General features: G+C 39.2%; 1 protein-coding gene across 9 annotated transcripts in view; it reads right to left on the minus strand.

Annotated features, from left to right (window-relative positions):
- LOC134532109 (uncharacterized) overlaps positions 1-22,027 on the minus strand; it is a 120,630-nt gene that overhangs the window by 62,917 nt on the left and 35,686 nt on the right. For 7 of the 9 annotated variants that reach the window (XM_063368419.1, XM_063368421.1, XM_063368418.1 and 4 more), the window contains 6 exons: positions 21,509-21,582; positions 20,283-20,516; positions 17,248-17,451; positions 13,134-13,224; positions 9,349-9,411; positions 4,056-4,195 (listed from right to left, as the gene is read on the minus strand). In XM_063368419.1, the coding sequence (XP_063224489.1) occupies positions 4,056-4,195; positions 9,349-9,411; positions 13,134-13,224; positions 17,248-17,451; positions 20,283-20,516; positions 21,509-21,582 (806 nt within the window). The other 2 variants (XM_063368426.1, XM_063368425.1) reach the window with 2 other exon arrangements.

Here is a 22,027-nt window from a genome sequence, read left to right on the forward strand (position 1 = left end):
CTCGCTGTTTTGCAGTTACCGGCACTTTAGGCATTTTAATAGGCCTAATGTTTTAGCCGACCTTTAAATTGTACACCTTTAATTTATTTCACACGTTGAAAACTATCTGTAACAAAATTCGACCCGTTAAACTTTAACTTGCGCACAACAGAATGTTACGAATCGTCACCGTGTTTGCATTTTAAATTTGGTATTTGGTTAATAAAAATGGACGCAATGGACAAACAACGCTAAAGACTATATAAGAGAATAACGCTTCGAGAAACAACCTGCTGTAAACACCGTGATAATCGACTGTCCAGGCGAGCCGAATATCAAAATACAGCAAAACCCCTTATTTGCACTTTTCATGGGGACAAAGTAAAAAAGTGTAAAAAGCGGGAAAGTGTAAATAAAGGGAAAAGTAAGAAATACGTTAAAGTTAATTAAAATACAGTCGCATCCTGCCGCGTTCAGAACGGGCTACATTACACAGTAAAAATAAATAAAAAAGGGGCGCAAATTGATGAAAATTTACCGTCAATTGCGCGCCTTGCGCGGAGAAAGGTCATTGTACTCAATCATCTGTTGTTACAGTGCGGCGTCTGTTCTCTGAGCTGCGCATGCGCAGTATAACTCATTCAATGCTCCGCCCAGACTCGTGACCTTCCATCAGCAGCCAGCCAATAGAAGCGAGCCTAGCGGAAAAAAATATAAGCTCCACCTCCCGTGTACCAGTTTTGTCCAGTTCTAATACCAGTTTATTGGTATACGCACCCGCTTACTCGCTGCCGTGACATGTTCAAGTTTACGTTCATCTTGATGTCTTGATACCAATAATTAATAATTTACGATCCCCACAAATAAATGGTTAGTTTAAAAAATATGCGTCAACAGTATAATACTTCCGAAATTATATAATACGTATAAAACAGTTACCAAGATTCCACTCATTTTATCTTGTGAAGTTCATGTCTCGTACCAGTATTTCGGCTAAGTTGTGACATAAATACAGTATCAGCACTTACAATGTTACGATCAGCCACGTAATATTTCCGACATTTCCGACATTTCCGTTACGTTTCTATATTCGTGAGTTTACGTTTTTCCCTAGTACATTTTAGATTGTCTCCTGCTGTAATTACTCGGACTTTTACACGCCTAGGCTTAAATTTTTACATGTTTAGAAATAAAAGCAACTTTTCATGTTATAAAATACACTGTGTGGGTAGTTATCTTTGGTTTTTTGTTGTTTCACGTTTGTTACTGTATTTACAAATTGAATTGCAGTGTTCGAATGAGGAAAATGTTCTGACTGTTCGCCGAAAATTCAAGGATTTCGCGTTATTATCCAAAATGTGAGAAATTCGCGTTATTCTTAAAAATGTACTCAAATTCGCGTAAAAATTCGTTTTATCGCAATCGCGAAATATGCATGTCTCTACTTATAACCTACACGTATTGCCGGATGTTTTCAGCCTGATCCATACAAGTTCTTTAGCCACTTTTAAATGAAAACAACTGGAGGGCCAGTGTTGTGCCCTGTTTTGCGGACACATAAAGCTTTTATCAATTTGCTGACAGTTTTAATATATTTTTACTCTCCTTAAAATGAAGCAAATAACGTGATTCGTGGAATGGGGGTTGTCAAGCGCTGACAGCGGTCGACAGGAAGTGGTATCTATTTTTAAATATGCACTGCCTAGGGCAGTACAGCACTCGGCAAGAGAAACGCAGTAACACACTACTCACCACAAGTAACTTATTTTCTGTCTGATTTTCTTCGGATTTTTGGCAATTTTTTCATGGTTCCTTGAAATCGGGTTGTAATAGAGAGGTGGTTGCAATAAATGGGGTCGCAACAAAGAGGTTTTACTGTAAACGAGCATTTGTGTTTTAAAAGCGATTCAATAAGAAGTGCACAGTAAAAAATTAAAAATTTTTTTTTGGGTCCATAGACTTTGGTACAAATTTTTGTCTGAAAAAAAAAAATACTTTTCTTGAATACCAACAATAATCTAACTTTTTTTTATGATTTGTTTTAGTTTTAGTTAAATGCTACTTAATTCCATGACATACTTGCATTTCAATGCTGTATAATGGATTGACTTGCATTTCAGTGTTATTTCGGTTTAATCGCAATTCACCATAAGTATTACTGTTCACAAATAAGTGTGTTTTGTCATGTAAAAGTGTGTGCTGGTAGTGTAAATTATTATACTGTTAGAGACATGTATTTTTTTTTTAAAAAAAACTTCCTGCACTACTACAGAGCAATATCCAGCTATCAAGTTGTCTGCCTGCCAAGGTAGGCATGCCCTGTGGCTTCTGGAATAGAAGCAGTTGATGTTCGACCATCATGGTAGCAGTGGCGGATCCAAAGGTTCACCTCGGAGGGGGCACTCTAGGATTTCAGAGAAAACAGAGAAAAAATGTCTTCAAATTACTAAATTTGTATTTAATCCACTCACACTACACATAACATACAACCACCAGATTTTATGATTCTACAAGAAATTCATTAATTATATTAAATTTTTTTATTAGTTTCAGAAACAATCATTTTTGTCGGCAATATTAATGTAGCAGACAACTATTTTTTTTGGGTGGGGGGAGGGGCACTTGCCCCTGGTGGACACCCCCCCCCCCGCCCCCTGGATCCGCCACTGCATGGTAGTCACTTGCTGCCAATCTGTATGAATTGTGTTTTATTGTTTATTTGTTATAGATTTTACAGTCCATTAAAGTTTTGTGAAAAAACAAACTTTGTTTCTTAAATTTGTACACATATGTTTATTTTTAGAGAAACTAGAGGATCAATAGAGGGAGGCATCTTTTAATTAGAATCAATGGCATCTGAAATCTGAGTAAATATGGTATCTACATTAAAAGTCTTGAAAAACAATCAAATCACCAACCCATGAAAAAACACCACAGAGCCTATGGTTGTAAGGCACCCATTGAAAAATATTGAAAATATCAAACACTTTAATTTAATACACATGATATTTTTATTAATAATTAAATTTATTTTAAAGTCGTGGAAAAGAAACTTATTTATATATATATATATATATATATATATATATATATATATATATATATATATATATATATATATATATATAAAGAAATTAAGTGACCACAAAAGAAGAATATGATATAAAAATTCAAAAGAGCTTAACTACAAAAAAAAATTAATCTACCATAAAACTTTCTGGTATACAAACACACATACACACATAAAGGACAAAAATATGAATGTTTTTATTTAATAAAATTAAAATAATAAACATCAACGATATAAACATATTAAAAAAAAGTTTTAAAATTCCCAGTGAGGCAATCTTAGATTTGCAAATAGGGAATTATTTTCATGGTTTTCTTCATTTAGAGCTAAACTTTCTGAAATATAAGCCTTTTAAGAAGCTCATTGAAAAAATGATGAATACAACGAACACTTTAATTTAATAACGAAGGTGTGTTCCACTTGTAAAGCTGTATTTTAAATGTTACTCCATTGTTACACTTCCATTTTCTATTGTACACACATCGAGTAGGTTAATATTTGTGCTTCACGGTACACATATCATTTTCACGCTACAGAGTCAGTGATGAGCGTAACTTGACATCGTCCCGGGCTGCGCCCCTCTGAGCCCGATGTGCCACCACCTCCCCCCTTACAAGCTGCGAGCCCCCTCCATCCTCCACCACCCTCTACAACTGCCTGCCGTGTGTGTGTCGGCCCGCGCCCGCCTATGTGACGTCAGTGCTCCGCTCCCGAGAGTTGCCGAGCGAGGACGAACAGGCAGTGAGTCGCGAGCGCTGCGAGAGGAAGAAGCTTGATGCACCTGTTGTCGTTCTCGGAGGTTTGCGAGTGCTACTGGGGGAAACGGGCCTTGCCACACACGGGCTACGTCACGGCCCTGGGAACAGGGTAGCCGGGTCCACATGCCCGTTGTACATGTGGTGGCACCCTAGGATTCGACAAACACTTCAACCCCCATTGTGGTAGCAAACTATGCAACTGTCTCACCGCACCACCTGTGACACTGCATGCCACACAATGGACCCACCGCGTACGTCTGCACCAGCGCCCACTCCAGCCAACTGAGGCACAGCGTCATGTTCCACGGCAGGCGTGCCAACACCTCGGGGGATGTCCACGTCTCCGCGCTCGCCACAGTGTTGTGGAAGCTGGGGTCCAGCGTCATGGCTGCCGGGAAGAAGAAGCCACGTCACAGCTCCGTCCCCGCTCTGCACTACAGTCTCCTGGAGCGAGCGGAGGGCTCGAGTGACGGCCGTATCCCTGCGCAGTGCCTCATCTCACTCATGTCCACAAGCAATCACCCACATCGGTTGCAGATGGCTAAAGTAAAGGAGTGACTTCTATCTTTATTCATCGCAATGCCCACAGCAGCATATGGGTTCGAGTCCCTACCGCGATCCCGCTAGAGAAACAAATTTTAACACCGCCTTATAAGTAACCCAGTATCATCCTTCTCAGACATCCACACATGAACTCTATTTCACAACAAGCGGTAGCGGGCGGCACTCCGCGGCCTGGGACTCCTCACAGGGCCCTTGGTTCGATGCTCGGCACGAGGCCCGCAGTAGCTGTGATGACAATACAGTTTGCGGCACACTGTCGCGGTGTTGTCTTGTTGTCTGATTAAGTAAGAAGTCTGAGCACTGCAGTGCCTCGTGGAGGGTTCCAGTCCTTGATGGCACGGGCGGTACGTGGGGGACACTTCCCTCCCCCCCCTCCCCAATATTTTCAAGTACATCCAGTAGTTTTATTTACACTATTATTTTCATGTTTATAAAATACATGTATTTACAGTGATGACATATAGTAGATCAGGTGTCAAATAAAAATTATGTACAAAGTGTAGTTTGAAAATAATAGTTTGAAAATAAACAGACATTTTATTCTTAACTCGATGGAGGTGCTAGCATTTAAATAAATTAATTTAATTTCCCCCCCCCCCCCCCCCCCAAACTTTATGTGCCTGAGACGCCCATGCCTGATGGCCATCCTCATTTTTGTGCACCACGGCACCCAGAAATCATGTCAGGAAAGTATTGATGGGCCAATAAAATTATCAAATACCATCAAATCCTTAGTATTTGAAGGATTCACTATTCGAGGAAAAAATTTGAAGAAAAATATTAGAGGGAATAAAGTAAATTTAAAAAAATTCAGAACTGATAACTTCTAAAGTTTACTATGTCAATTTGTTTTCCATTTTCCAAGGTATTGTAATTTAACATGTAATTATATAAATAAAATTACAATATGCATTTATTCTGAAAACTTAGTTTGCGAAAGAGTTGTGTTATCAGTTTTTAAAGAGTTGAAAGTTTCAAAACCATAGCTAACATTTTTATTTCTTGTGTATTATTTTATTTGTTGCCCTTGATTGAGACACAGATTCGGATTCAAAGGGTGTATTCGAGGTACTCTGTGAGATTCATATTCAAGATTTCGATTCGAGAAAATTGTTGTTTGGCCCATCACTACAGAAAAGGTTTGGTACTTCCCCTGCTGTCAGCCATGGCTGATTCATTTTCCAAACATCCCTCACCTGCATAGTTGTGTGTTACTGTTTTCAATGATCTGCTGTCAACGAGACAGGAAAGCAAATACAATAAAAATAAGTCCCTCTTTTCCCAGATAAGCCACAGGTAGGATTTGCACTGCATCTTTATATCCACAGCAACGAAAAAGGCAGTTAAAATAGGGTAGGAAACACTATAATAATGGCCTGATTCAATAAAACAAGTTAATTCAAAAACCAATTCATATTTTATTCAATGAATACCTATATTATAAATAAATGAACAAGCATATCAAAAAAAAAAACTTTAAAAAATATTTTGTAAAAAGAAATCAGAAGCAATCGTCGTACCTCGTCACCTTCATCATTTGGTAAACTGATCACTTAACATCTGCCGTTTACATTAACATTTCTAAACCTCTTTTCGTTGCTTTGAGGCACCCCTCCCAGGGGTGAACCACTTAACTTAATTATTTTATTCCCTTTATGGATTTTTGCCATTTTTAAGTAAACTCTAACTTTAGACCAGGACACAGTGGCTTGGTCTTAAAATATACCAATTACATGCCGTTTGCTTTTTAACAGCTTCAGTGCTTGTTATTTGGTTTTTATTGTAAAGAGGCTTGGTCAATAAAAACCCTCTTACCAGAACTTATCGTTATTCTTTAGTGACCACCTTTTCAATTGAAAGACTGAGGCATGTGGGATGTTTTAGTTACCATTTATATGCGTTGATGAGATGTATTTGTGGTGATATTTAGAGCCTAGTGCCACACGGACCACATCACGGCCCTGATTGTGAGACCTAGCTGGATCCATGTGCTCTCCACGAGGTGGTAACCTTGCAAACGCACCGCCATCCGAAACCCTAAATTCCATCTCGCCCATATTCACCCCCATTATATCACGCCTAAGTCGCCCCATTCTATGCTTTCTGAACGACTACAATCATTTACTCAATTTTTTTTTTAACTCAAGCTTTCTGGTTTAGAATAAGGCCAAGAAAATCACTATACTTATGATAGTGGCACCAGAAAAACTTTGGTAAATGCTGTATAAATTTACTAATCGGAATAATTTCTTAAGTGCTTTTTACCTGAATTGATGATTTCCACCCCATAAAGTCTTTTTCATAAACTCCTAAACCTAGTCAAAAAGTTTGGGGTCATACTATATTCAGTCACATAATTTTCTGGTAAATATGATACACGACATAAAGATTGAAATAATAACTTCAGTTCCACAAAGTAACTGGTTTTAGCAGTCTACAGATTCTTTTGATTATACGTATATAGTTACACAATGTTTCAAAGGTGACATCGTCCTGGCCTGCGGCCCCTGTTAAGTCCGATATGCCACCGCCCAAACACCACCCACCCGCCATTCAAACCTCCCGCCTACCCGTGCGTACGTGTGCGTGCGTGTGTGCTCGCCCGGCAAGAGGGCGCTGTCGAGTCAGTGCGCTGCACCCCTAAAACAAGTAAATATAATTGTGTTATTTGTTTTTATATTCCCTAAGTGCAACATGACGGCAGATCGGCCGGGAGGGTTTTATGTACTTTTAATTAAAGTAAGGTAACAAAATAGAATAGGGTTTCCGGACATTCCCGAGGAAACCAGAAGCCAGACAATAATTAAATTTAAATCTTAATAATTATAATTTGTACAATCTTTTCTCTTTATTCAAAAATTGTCACGTAATTTTTAAATTTTTCTTGTCATGTTAATTTAGTTTCCCGTGGCACGAATTCGCAAATATCTTTAACGGCAATTGTTTCGGCGGGAGGACGCCATGTGAGTCGAGCGAGCCATGATCTCATCCGAGTCCGCCGCCATCAACGACAGAGGGTAGACGCGCCAGCACTCCGGGGACCTCACCGCTTGTTTCACCGCCAAGTAATTCTGTTTCAATTTAATTCCGTATAAATCGTTTTCTTTTCATCCTCGGAGCTCCTCTCGGTCGGGGGACTGCATAAATAATTGTCTTACGACCAGAAATGGTCTTTTCTCTTTTGTACTACGTAATGTCAGATGTGACCACGTGGGGGTCTTCACACCTAAACCGACTCGTGCCGTGGGCGTTTTAAACTGTTTCAATCGTGTTCGTGTGTAAGTTGCATTCGCCGAATAAATCACGTGTGTAAATAAAAATATTATTTTCTTATTTAAATCTGTTCGACTACGTGGAGCGTGACGGCGTGTGGGACGCCTGAGAGCCCACTGCGTAGATAATAGCGTACCCAACGCTGAGAGCGGGCAGGAATTCGTGCTAGGTGTATTCAGGGGGGAATTAAAATCACGCCTCACATGGGCGACGTCACGACCCTGGGAAAGAGTCTCACATCGGTCCGTGCACGTGGCACGGTTGCGCCCATAAAACCCGAGCACGCATTAAAATTCAGTCAGTAAATATCAGAGACTACGGCCCCCGTAACAAAGGTTTTTCATATTTATAACAACTTTTTTAGTTGTTTTTTAAAGCTATATTTTCAAAAACAGCATTGGATTATAGTATGTGCTGTTTTATAGTATGTGCTGTTTCATATAAAAAAAAATTAAAATTAAATTCAGAACATATGGTATTTAAAAAATCTAAGTTTTACCATCTGGCTTTTTATTCCATCACCAGCCATAAATAAATGGTTTACCTTATACCTCACTATCAATAATACCTCAGTAGATACATACATGATTCTGGGCAGAACTATCTAATATACTTTTGAAAAAAAACCTAAGGTTCTCAATAAAGACAAAATAAGACAAGCCAAGCGGACCAAAGATGGTAAACTATAACAAAACCAGGTTTTACCATTTTCTGTGCAAGTTAACTGTATTTTATAAACTCTGCCTCCTTTTCTTTGTTGTCCGTATTAATTGGTACATCCTTAGAATGTGATGTGGTCATATGTGAAATGTAATCTCAAATGGCTTTTCAATATGTACTACTTTGAAGCAATTATTTGGATTTCACATGGCCATTTTGTGGATCTTATGTTACTTTGCACAGACTTTGCACCGCATGAGGGCCATCGAGTAAAATTCAATTCATAGACATGAAAAACTGGATAACGTAACTGTTTTCCAATAATCTACAGTCTAGTTAATCAATTGTAAGCAGAAATTGTGCCGTTAAATACTCTCAGTTACTTTCGAAAATAACTTCACACTCCTAGAACTGTTGTCGTGATCGCTCACAGAATACACACTTAACATACCTGCATGTGCCCACATACTTGTACTACATTGTGAACTGCCCCAAACTATTCACATGTTGCACTAAAGAAAGTCAAAATAGTAATGAGAATCACACACACACAAACACACACAGAGACAAACAATTCCATGCTATTTACAAGTTAAATCCGTATTTTCTTCAAACGAAATAATAATTATTAGTCCTTGCCAAAGAAATTTTACAATTTTTTTGTTAAATAATTTCAATTTTGAATTAACTACCCTAATTTAAGCATGAACCTTTCTCCCCATTAATTTATACCTTGTGTCAATATGACATTCATTAACAGACTCCAGTATGCAACCACCATAGAAACTTATTAGTTCAGCACTGTGATAATTACGTCAGTTCCAGATAGTTGACTCCAGAAGTGACCACAACTTGGGCCTAAACTCTGTCCAATCGGAAACAGCAATTTGGAAGCTGTTTAGCAGGATGTGGCATCGTGTTTAAAAATCCAATATAATCAGATGCTGTAATTATTTCAGGATGTAAGCAACAAAAAATTATTGCTCTTTTCACAAGCACCAAAAATTTTAAAGTACATAACAATATTAACTTTCTTCCACTTACCTTGTCTCACTTCGATTTGTACATGTATAACGTTCGTGACCCAGTTCTTTCTACCTGCAATGTCTGAAATCAAATTATTTTAAATATTTTAGTTTTCTGCTCCATTTTCATTTTACCCCAACTGCTACAGAAACTAAAAAAATATACCAAATTATTTCCATTGATTTAATTCATGTTGATGGCAATTCATAATTTTCAGGTACATTCTTAATCCTTTATAACACAAATATAAAGTTCTCCTTCCGGCACAGGCCACAACAGACAAGCAAGCATGATGAGAACCTCGGTCCGGAGACAATGCACTGCCTTCAGCCATTAGGCACATGCAAAACCAAACAAACATGGCATTATAAACAGGCTCATGAAACGACAGGATATTAGCCTCGCACCACTTGAGTGTCAGCATAACCAAACTTAGCATCGGGTAAGTAGAATTGAGTTAAGAGTCAGCACTGAGTACAACATTGACATGCACTGATCGTCGAGTAAATGGAACTATTCAAAGTGAAAACAAGCCACACATGATTGTGGATACACACAAAATGTCACACTTGATATGGTATCTGAACGGAAACAACAAAAAAAAACTAATACCATGTTTTATCGCATAATCATCACACATTTTATACTAAAATCAAGTTTGAAAAGAAGGGGTACAATTTTTATGTGAAAAAAAAAACTGTTACGTCAAGTTATTCAGAAAAACAAAACTCATTCATGGAAAGTACATTTATTTAAAAAGAAGAGTATACAAAAGCACGCCACACATTTTAAATTAATAATTCATGCACCAAAAACTTTCAACTTTCTTCAACTTTAAACAGAAAAACAAAATCTGTGATCCGAATGCGAGCCTGAATGAACGCATAACTATCGTTGAAGTACACACTTCCAACGAAAGACGTGCGGGCTATCAAATGTAGTTAACTCAGCACTTGACAGAGAGTGCGCGTTGCATGCAATCTGCGAGATATCAATATCAATATTCGACTACCTGAGCGCGCTCTATACGGGAAGCAACATGACCAAACATGAATGATGCCAACTAGCGCTGGCTACAATTTTATAAGCAGTACACCGCGGTGATGCAAACAACCAGATAAAGGTTATAACGTTTAAAAACGTCTCTTTAAAAGAAAATTTACACATCAGACAACTTCGTATTTCCGTTAATTAAATAAGTGGTAATGTCCGAAAGAATATTAGATTTAAACTTTAAAATACATAGTTTTATACGGATAAAACACCTACACAAAACTGTAATACTACAGTATTAGCAGATTGACTGGAACTGTTTGTTTATTATTTTACGTTCGAGGTTAATTCGCTTCCAGGACTATTCGGCAGTGTTTTGTTTTGTTTCTCGCGTGGCGGCGCGCGCAGCCTTTTCTGCGTTGCCATGATGATGCCTCATATAAATAAATTGCAAGGTTCAGGGACAGTTTTGATATGCCTATTCATGTTTTTAAAATGAAATTTGATTGGTCAACATGGCAAAGACGCGTACGTATCACTGCGTGATTGGTCGTTATTAATTAATGAAATAAAAAGATTTTCTTTTTCATTTGAGAGTTTTTTACTGTCCGAAAGACGAAACAACTGAATCCAATCACTTTCAAAAATTTTCTTACTCATTCAATTCATACATCCGCCTGTCGAGAATTGCTCGCAGCTCGGGCGATGTTAATTAACGAAAAATGACGTAGGTTAAGTCCTTCAGTAACGTTTTACTGTAAGCACACAAAATCAGTGCGGCCTCAAACAGGGCCGCACCCAGCAAAAACTAATTTCACCATGAGCCAGATGCCGACGTCGGTAGCCGCAATTTCTAATTAAAAATGTCCAAAAAGTTCCAAAAACAACAAATGATTAAATTACTATCTTCGGCATGGCTTGAGCTACCGACGTTAAATTTATCCTTCTCAATTTCTACTTTTTTTGTGAGAAGCCACCGAACGCGCCCTCCTGGTGCAGCGATCGAGACTACTGGTGAAATCATGGCACTGGTTCCTCCACGCAGGAAGGGCAGTCACATGACCTCACCGACCAATCACATACACTCTTCATTCACACTAACAATTACAAGCCAATCAGAACACAGAACATATACACTGAAAACCATTTTCCTACATAGAAACAGGGGATTCACTTTCTCCAGTTCCCACGCAGTGACGAGATATCGCTACAGTCTCTCTCTTACTGGGGAATCACCGTTTCTTTCTCACTTGCACTTACAGGCCTCTTATGCCTCTCTCTTTCTACACATCACCCCAGACACAGTCCCTTGTTCTAGAATCATTATGCAACATATGCATTCTAATAAAAACGTAATATTTAATTATAATACAATATTCAAATTTAAATAAATAATAGAAAAAACTCATTACACATAATATTAGGCAACTATAAGTAGCAAAACAAAGTTGAAAGGATGACAGAAGAAACATGATTATTAAATAATTATAAATTCAGAATAAAATATACTGGCAACCTACCCTGTTCTTAGTAACAATTTTATTTGTAGAAAAGGCATGTATACTGCAATGTTACAATTTTTGGTTAAGAGAAAAGAAGAGTGAAAAATGACGCCATTCAGTTAATCGTGGTGTTAATTCCCTCAGGGAATTTTATTAAATGGCGAGTTAATATTCAATGTTTTCGTCGTAAGAAATACGTCTTCCGCAAGAGGAGTAGTTGAAGCAGCACTGACCTTGAATGCCAGTTTCAGGCATTAATTTTCCATCAGTTACGGCGGATTTTGAGACGGTAATTAATCGTCCAACTATCAGGTTTGGCCGGCATTAGCAACTTATAGTGACGCCAACGTGATATTACCGTGAATATCACTCTAAATGTTAATAAACATTGTTCGTTCCATTCCTAATTTCTTGATAAATTAAATAAACTGTGACATTTCGGCATAAAAATATTAATTTATTATAAACCAATCATAATAGCTACACACAGGTCTAGAGGTTTGGAAGGACTCTCGTGTGCGAGCGAACCGGAGCAAAACCCCAAAAACTTTACGTTTCGAAAACTTTAGAGGAATTAAATAAATTTTATTTATTTTTTTATATTTTTTTTTGTGTTAGTTTAACATTCGGACATAACTCAAGAAATACCATAGACTGAACAACTCTAGCTATCTCATATTTGGTTTTGTCTGTTTAATTATGACTCGAGGTTTTTTTTATGAGATTGGTAATGTAATAAAATAAATATTTTAATTTTAGTTCAAGATTACACTAAATATTATTTCTAACTTCTATGGTCTTCATTTTGTACTATGTTTTAATTTACTGGCGCCCAAGGCAATTCATTCCTTTATCGATAGTTCGTTCGTATTAAAATTATTTTTATTCGAAACACGTTTATGTACAAAGCGCTCAGAATCTATTAGCAGGACCATAAACATCATGCAACGTTTACGCGAGAGGTTTTTTCATCCAAATTTTGACGCCCTAAAATATCTGTGTGACGATTATGCGATGAAACAGGGTACTACACTACATTTCTCTGAAGCTAAAGGCATTCACTGAATGTCTCGATTTCAAAAGCAGTAGAATCTACAAATGGGAAAACCACAACAGCCGATTCCAGCCTAAACGATGCAGCATAAGACAAAATAACTGTACCAGACTTCTGTGAAACAATTTTTTTTAATCAATTCGAATTTTGAATAAAATATCAAATTATTATATTTGAATACTCGCAGGCCGCTACTCTGTGCATCAGGTGCCAGGAGCGTGCGGGGTACGCTCGGGAGGCGACGGGATGCTCACCCGTGAGACAGTCGCGGGAGCTGCTCTCGGTCTTGTCCCACCGCCGCCACAGCCATGGCCCCACCGACCGCGCGTACACGCACGCCGGGAACTGCAACACCAGGTGATCCGTGGGTCCGCTGGAGAACAATGTAGGTAACCTCCACTCAACCACAAATAAATACTGTTTTCACTCCTACAGTAGAAACCCGCCGATGCGACCCCCCTCTGATGCGTCCATTCCGTCTATACGACCGTTTTTTGAGAAACAGTGAAAAATTTAAACAGAGAAAGTCGAAAATTTGAATAAAATCGGCTGAAAAACAAGTCTGTTATACTTTGTTGGGCGCTGTGTGTTCACGTTATCTTGGCGAGCACTGTACTGTAAGCAGGCAGGCATACAAAAGACGGCTAAAAATAGATACCACCCCTCTAGACTGCCCACGCTAGCCAATACCGGTAAACTGAGCGCGTCACCTGATAGCATCTACGCGCGCGTCTATTGCCATCCCAGCCCCGTGCCGACGTATTAGGTGCTTCAAGTGTGCGTTAGTGATAAGATAAAGATGAAGAGGGCCATACCTGCCAGCCAATATATTTGTGGGAGGGGGAGACAGAAATAAAAGAGAGTGAGCCCTGCAACAAGCCAAAGTGGTCAAGGTTGACATTTACCGTCACACTCTCGCTAGCTAACGATGCTGCTGGTCGCCAGCCTCTCACACACACACGCGCGCGCGCTCGCGTACTCACGGCTCACTGCTTAGTCACAAAGTAGTGTTCAAGGCCGACCGAGATTGCCCGAGCCTGAAAAGTTTGGACAATTATCCACCCGAGCCCACCCGAAGTCAAATTTTGCTGCCCGACCATGCCTAACAGACACTCAGACCTAGTGCCTAAACAACTTACTGCCTGCCCAAGTCGGCAAACACATTTACTTTGCTCCGTTCCATCGTCAGCCAGTGAATAAAATACAAGTGCCTGTGTCGCCAAACAGTGGCGACTGGCGTGTAGAGGTGTGCGCAGCCAGCAGCTCTGCTCTCCTTCCCCTCACTTACCCATCCACACCTCTCCCCTCCTATACTTACCCTACTTCTCGCATTCCTGCATGTCAGCCGGACGGACCAGAGCGATAAGCGCCGCAGACCACCCGTCACGCACATATTGCTACGTATTGTGTCACGGGATGCAACCTTTCAAACGCCACACTAATAAAGCCCGCAAGAGACATAATAAACCTTTAATAAAAAGTTATTATTTCAACACTAAATTGTCTGATTTTTCTAAACAAAGATGGCGAAAATGGACACGTTGCACTATTTGAAATTTTATTCTAGGGTATCGTTTTTTTCGGGAGGCAAAATGCTTTTTAAATACTGTAATATGAATTTAAAAAGTTGTCTTTTTTACACCATAGACTATTTGAATATGAAATCTATGCAAACAGTGCGAACAGAGGCGATTTTTTTATGTATTTGGATACATTTGTGTGGGTGTGTGTGTGTGTGTGTGGGGGGGGGGGGGGGGGGGGGGTAAAAATGGGCCAGAATTCTCTATTGCGACCATTCCATTTATAAGTCCGTTTTTACGGGAACCGTGAGGGGTCGCATCAGCGGGATTCTATTGTATTTGTTTTACTAGTGATGAGAGATACGGATAAAAATATATAAACACATTTCTTTAACAGACCCGATAATTAATACAAATCTGATATAAAATTTTCTCTTAATATATTGACATCGTTCAGGCCTGCGGCCCCTTTTGAGTCCGATATGCCACCGCCCAAACGCCACCCACCCTCCATTCAAACCTCCCGCTTAGGCGTGTGTGCGTGTGTTGGTCACCCGGCAAGAGGGCGCTGTAGAGCCAGTGCGCCGCACACCTAAATATAATTAAATTCAACTTTGTAAATTATTTTTATTGTTTCCCGAGTGCGACGTGACAGCAGATCGGCCAGGAGGGTTTTTATTTACTTTTATTTAAAATTGTGCATTTAATTATAAGGACGTTTCCGGACATTCACGAAGCACACCGAAGGAAACCGAAGCCAGACAATATTTAAATATATTTCTTAATAATTGTAATTTCTATTATCCTTTTTTTTATACTCAGTAAATATCACGTACATTTTTAAGAACCTTTTTCATGTTGCTTTAGTTCCCCGTGGCAAGGAATCAAAAATACCATTAACGGCAATTGTTTCGGCGGGAGGACGCCATGTTAGGCTAGCAGAGCCCTGAGCTCCCTCCAGTCTTCCGCCATTAACGACCGAGAGCAGACGCTTCAGCACTCCGGGGACCTCACCGCTTGCTCATCACCGCTTAGTAATTCTGTTCAACTTTAATTCTTTTCAAATCTTTTTTCGTTTAGTCCTCGGAGCTTCTCTCGGTCGGGAGACTGCTTAAATAAGTACCTTGTGACCATTATCTGTCTTTTCTTATGCTTCATACGTAAGTCGAGGTGTGACCGCATGGTTGGTCACTGCACTTAAAACGATTCGTGCAGCAGGCGTTTGTAACAGTTTAAATTGTGTGCGCGTGTAATCGAAGTTGGCCAAATAAATAAGGGCGTGTAAATTTAAATGAATTCTTTTTTTTTTTTAAATATGTGTGACCATCTCCAGTGTGACGGCGTGTGGGACGCCTAAGAGCCCACGGCGTAGGGAATAGCATGCCTGATGCTGAAAGCAGGCAGGTATTAGTACTAGGCTGGCTTCAGGGGGAAATTAATATCACGTCTCACATGGGCGACGTCACGACCCTGGTAAAGAGTCTCACATAGGTCCGTGCCCGTTGCACGGTGGCGCCCTTAAAATCCGAGCATTCACCGAAAACCCCGCTTATTAAAGATCAGAGGCCACGGCCCCGTAACAATATATAAAAAAAAGGTATTTCACTCATAAAATTTTTTCATACACATTCTGGATTTGATGAATTAACATGCACAATTTAAGTTTTGAATTCATTATTAAATATAAACAATATTCTCTCCTAAAATAATTGGCCTTATATATTTTCAGAAAATTTAAAATGCGTAAGGTACCTATGGTTAATTATTAAACTAGCCCAATTAGTCCGTAATCACCCAATTAGTTGTGAACTGTCTGATTAGTGGTTGAACACACATTAGTAAGGTATCTGACAATTAGTGGAGTATTGCTCGATTAGTGGGGTATCTAACAATTAATAGAGTATGGGACCATAAGTGGAGTATTACCTGAGTAGTAGGGTGCCTAATGAAATTTGTACATTTTTAATAAGTATCGATTAGTTAAGTATTGGTTGTAAACAAGAACATCAAAAATACAGAAGATTGGGAATATCTGTACATTTTGAAATTTGCATGAAGCAAATATATGTAATTGGTATTGCAAAAATACTTTTTTAAGAAACCACAGAGACGCACTGCAAAATGTAGTACAATGTAAAAGAAGATGCATTTATAGTCCATTAACACAGTATTGGAACCCAGAGAACTAACATGAATTGAAGGAAAACATTAATAGAATTTTTGATTCATATTATTTAGAGATGAGAGAGTTTTAAAGCAAGTTTCAATTCATCATAATGATTCTGTTGTAATAGATGTCGGTGTACATACGCACAGGTATAAAACAGAAGTTCTAATGTAATATAACAGACTCTACAAAACACTCCATGTCCTCGTGAGAATCAGCCCTTGGCAGGGCCAGAGGACCAGATAGTGCACGAGGTATGGATCTGAGCATGGACGTAGATCCCGGGGAGGGGGTTAAGGGGGGTCTGTGGAGGTGGCAAGGAGGGTCCGGGTCCCCCCCACCCCCCTTGGAATTAAAAAGCCCCTCACTGAAGGGGCCCGCTTGAGCTTGCAAAATCGTGATCGTGAAACAGGTCTGATAAACGTAAGGTCAAAACTATATTTTTTTTATGTGGAAAAACTTTCTGTATATGTTAAAGTTTTTTACTTATCGCATGCACATAGGCCCAACATATGGGCTGTATACATCATACAAACACCCCATCCAGAAATGACTTGGGTCGGTTGAAACCCACGCTAAAATCTTTCCCCCCCTTGCTAATTTCCACGGGGGCCCCCCCTTATCCCCTTGCTAATCCTGCAGACTTGCGCCTCGGCACGGCTCTGGAAGCCACGCACGCACCTGCGCATATGGATGGAAGACGAGGCTCTCCTCAGCGATGTACATCTCACGCAAGCACACCAGCAACCTGAACTCCGGGCGCACGCCCGGTATGTCAGACAGCAGCATCTTCTGACCCATGGCGATCATCTGCATGTTGCGTAGACCCATGGGTCTGTCCGACTTCACAGTGTAACACCAGTCCACCTTTCGGGTGAACTCCACCTGCGCCACGCACAGGGGTCAGTTCCCGGGTGCTGTTGAACCGCTCACACCGTCTCTAACGACCTCAATGTCAACTACACGATTAACCCCGATTCAGACATTCGCTATCACTAGGGGCAAGATAACATGGCGAATGGCGATAAAACGGAACGAACACTGAAAAGTAGAGATGGGTCGATTCCATATTTTCTCAATTCCGATTCCGATTCCAAAAATGCTTCGATTCCAGATTCTGTTCCGATTCCGATTCCACCAAAAAAAATTGCCATGTACCTAATCATTAAACAACTTAAAGGAAAAATAATATATACCATGATTCCAAACAAACTTCTATTTCAAGACAAAGTTTTTAATGCAATTCTAATGAGAACTCAGCTGCTTGTATTATGCTAATTAATTCATAAGCAATACAAGGTTAAAATTTCATCAATTTCTAGAAATCAGAACTCAGGTGTATTTACAAAACAAACTGAAATTCTAAAACAGTATATAAATCAAAAATAGAATCTTATGGTACATTATGAATTTCATTGGAGTCCCCCAAAGCAAGATAGGTCCTACTTACGGCATGTTGAGTCCGAAAATGTTTTAATAGGTTGGTTGCGGTCTTTGTTGGCCCACGAGATATTTTCGTGTTACAATAATTGCATATTGCAAATTTGTCATCGAACAGGTAGATTGTAAAATGTTTCCACACTTCAGACATGATTTTTTATTTCTAATACACAGTATCACGTGTGTTTCTGCAAAAACGAGTTATATACATCACAGAAATACGTGTACTATACTATAGTAGAAATAAACTGACCTGATCTCTTGAAAAATAGTAATTGAAACCACGCGTGTCAATAGAAACAAAAGTGAGGTTACAACATAAAGTATGTATTTGATAATATCGAGGCTTTCGTTCTGCATCTCATGCAGCAAGTGCTCAGCCGCGTCAAAATGTACCATCTATGTGCGAAGCAAACCAAAAAAATTTAATGAGACATACTAGTTAAATATATTATATTAAATAAAAATACTGTGATATATTACATGTTTTAACCCAATTTTAACCATTTTAAAACTTCAAACAAAAGAAATTACGATAGATAGTATTGCTTTTGTTGTGTTGTACGCTCTGTTAGCTGTTTACAACGTTAAAGTATGGCAGACTCGGCTAGATGAGATGATGTATTCGTAATTTGTTTCTTTTCCTTTCTTTACGTATTGTGTAATTCAACACGAAATAAGTTAAAACACGGTTATGATTCTAGAGTTTGGAAAACAAATATTTCATTTGATTAACGACTTTTATAATGTAATTGTACAAGCTGAAACTGCAACCAATATAAACGTGATATAAGATAACTATCATAATTTACCGAATTTTGAAATCAAAGTGCAAGGTGAGTTACGTAAATATTGTGACAATATTCTGGCCGAAAAAAACTGTAATTTTAGCAGGAATCGCTGGTTTCATTCAGGAAAAAACATTTCTTTTTCTAAATTATTAAGAGTGCTTAGTACCATACTAAATATGATACGATTCCTTGAAACTTGGCGGAAGAATCGTCGGTTCAGATTCCTGGCAGAATCGGTGGAATCGAAGTACCGAAGAATCGACACGACCCATCCCTACTGAAAAGCACGTTAAAATACCGCTGAACACCGAAATGCAAGTTAATGCACCATATAGCACCAAAAATACAAGTCATATCATGGAATTTAGTAGCACACAACCAAAACTTAATAAAAATCATAAAAAAAGTTATCTTTTAATGTTCGATATTCAAGGAATGTCGTTAATTCCAGAGAATTAAATTGTACCAAAGTGCATGGATCAGGAATATTTATTTAATTTGTTTTATTGTGAATCTTTCTTTGAATCACTTTTTTTTTAAAAAAAAAAGCTCCCTAATTTATTTTTATTGTTCTGAATGTATCTGTTTCAGACTAATTTACTTAATACAAATTATTTTATCATAAAAATGCAACACAAAAATTTTATGAAAATAAAAACAAACAAATCCTCGATTAAAAAAACAAAATTGGAGTAAAACTAAAACCACAAAAACTTGTCTCTACCTATCACATCACTACTTCATGAGCATGTAAAGAGTCCTGTTCCCAACCACTACATACAGGCAATACTATGAAAAGTAATAAACTTAAAAAGAATTGAGATAGGACACTATATTCGTATTAGCTATGAAAAGTTGTCAGTTACATTTCTCTTTCGGATTTCTTGCCAATAGAGCCAACTCTCGATTTTACGACTCTACTCATTACTTAATAAATGCTTCAATTTTTTTTAAAGGTATTGCTACTGCAAATTGGATTTATTTTAACTCATTCCAGACCTCTAAACTAGAGAACAATTTTTGCACGAGGTCAGTGTTCAGTTCAGGTGCACTGAGCGCGTGCCGAGAGACGACACGCCACTCCCCTGCAAGCCACGAACCTTGAGTAGATAACAAGCTCTGAGGGTAGCTAGTGTGTTCGAGAAGGGTATCACAACAAGCAATACTTACTTGTTGACCTATTAACTTCAAATTTTCCACAATTGCTTACAAATTAATCTTCATTTTTCTCCAAACATAATGCCTTTGCTTTAAGGCATGTGATATTTCCAGGAGTCGTAAAATTAAATGAATGAACGAATGATTGAATGAATGAGTAAATAAATAGAGTAATGAGTGAACAAATGAGAAAAAGGGGGTGAATGAATGAGTCAATGTGTGAATGAATGAAACACGGCTTGAAGTCTCGCCCACATCTATGTCACTGGAGATGATGAGAGGTGATGAGACATAATAAGTTGGAGGAACAAGAGTATGGTGACTCGCCATGTCGACGCTGTTCCACCAGGCGGTGTGGTCCTTGATGGCCAGCATGGAGTAGAGAGACTTCCCCCAGCGCTTTTTCAGGTGCGCCAGGAAGGGCAGCATCTCGTTGCTGTGATACCAGGACTCTGGCGGGGCCCAGTCGAGGCGGGCGCTGCCTGACGCGCCCAGCCACAGACGGAACACCCCCAGCAACCCGCCAGTGGCGTACAGGTGCAGCACATGGGTCATCAACACCTGCCGAACCGACAACACATTGTGCCCGCACTTCCGCATGCTTAATGGTGACGTCGTCCCGACCATGGCCTCTAAGCCCGTGCTCCGCACCGCTAGTACCATATTCCGTTTTCGGAGCGCACCCCTAGCCCAGCGGGAATGAGTCGAGCGACCGCCTCGGGCGTAACCCCACTAGACTCAAAGAAACTTAAGGGTACGAAACCGGGGGCTCGATCCCATAAAACAATTAAGGAACAAGACACTAGGACATAATTATTAATTCACAGGCATTAGACAAGTGCGTCGTAGCCACTCCGGGCGAGTACACCACGCACGGAGTAGACAACGAACCTCATTAACAGTCACCGCGGCCACTGGCCGTAATTAAAGTGCCCGTGACAATGATCGAGTCAGATTAGGAGAAATCCCACTAATACAGTTCACAGGGAGACAATATGTTAATAAATTTACAGTCGCCAACTTGATGCCACAATTCAAATAATTAAATACTCTAAAACAGTTGTTAAGCCTTAAGCACCCAATTACCAGGTGCTACCTTTTAATGGGGCACCTGGAACATGTTTTTAGCTTATAAAAGAGTAAATACAGTTGATATAAGTTTTTGGCGCCGACTCACAAAGGAGATGAAAGTTTCCCTACCTTGCGAGGCGGCCATGTTCGGCAGTCTCCAACCACTCCGCGCCGGTTCAAGACGTGTGTCCGTGAGCAGCCTTCAACTTTGTTCCACCGATCATTTACTCTGTACTCAATTTAATATCCAAACCTTTTTACTTCATTGCTGCTCACGTCGACTCGGCGTGTATTTCGCGGACCCGGGCTTGATCTCTCAAAAATACCATTTTTTGGAAACTTTCCAAACTTTTTTTTTCTCATAAAAGAAACTACTACTTCCAAAACTTGCCTTAATACGTGGTTGTTCAAAACACTGGTAGTGTTATTTACTATCTGTAGCATCCAATAAACAGTCTGGACCAGAAAGACACTATGTTTACCATTTCCATTGTTTCATCTGCTTTTACTCCACCAAACAAACGCTTGAAGGAAGCCATGCCGTCTATTCGTTCACCTGCAGGAAAAATACCAATTTGTTTTAGTGACTTTGAACTTGTACAAATTGTTGTTATTATATGTTTTCTACCTAGCAGGAGCAGGAGCAAAGAAGTAAAATATTACACCATTCAATAAACTTCACACATAACCATAGTAATCACATTTATTTATTATTAATTTTTTTTATATGCCTTATCGACAGTTGTGCAAGTTAACTTTAACGATAGGCACAAAAAAAACATAATAAACAATACCCAACAAAGACACAAGATGCCACAAAAATAACCTATACACACATGAAAACAAAAACTTCTAATGTTAATTGAAATACAGTGTAAACTCCATTTAACGCCACTCTATTTAACAACTCCCTAAAACGTCAAAATTACTTGAGACTGGTTGGTTTGCCTTGTTGTCCATTCAATTACTATACACTCTATGTAGCATCACACCCACTCTAA

This window comes from Bacillus rossius, chromosome 5 (assembly GCF_032445375.1).
Source record: "Bacillus rossius redtenbacheri isolate Brsri chromosome 5, Brsri_v3, whole genome shotgun sequence".
Classification (NCBI taxonomy): domain Eukaryota; kingdom Metazoa; phylum Arthropoda; class Insecta; order Phasmatodea; family Bacillidae; genus Bacillus; species Bacillus rossius.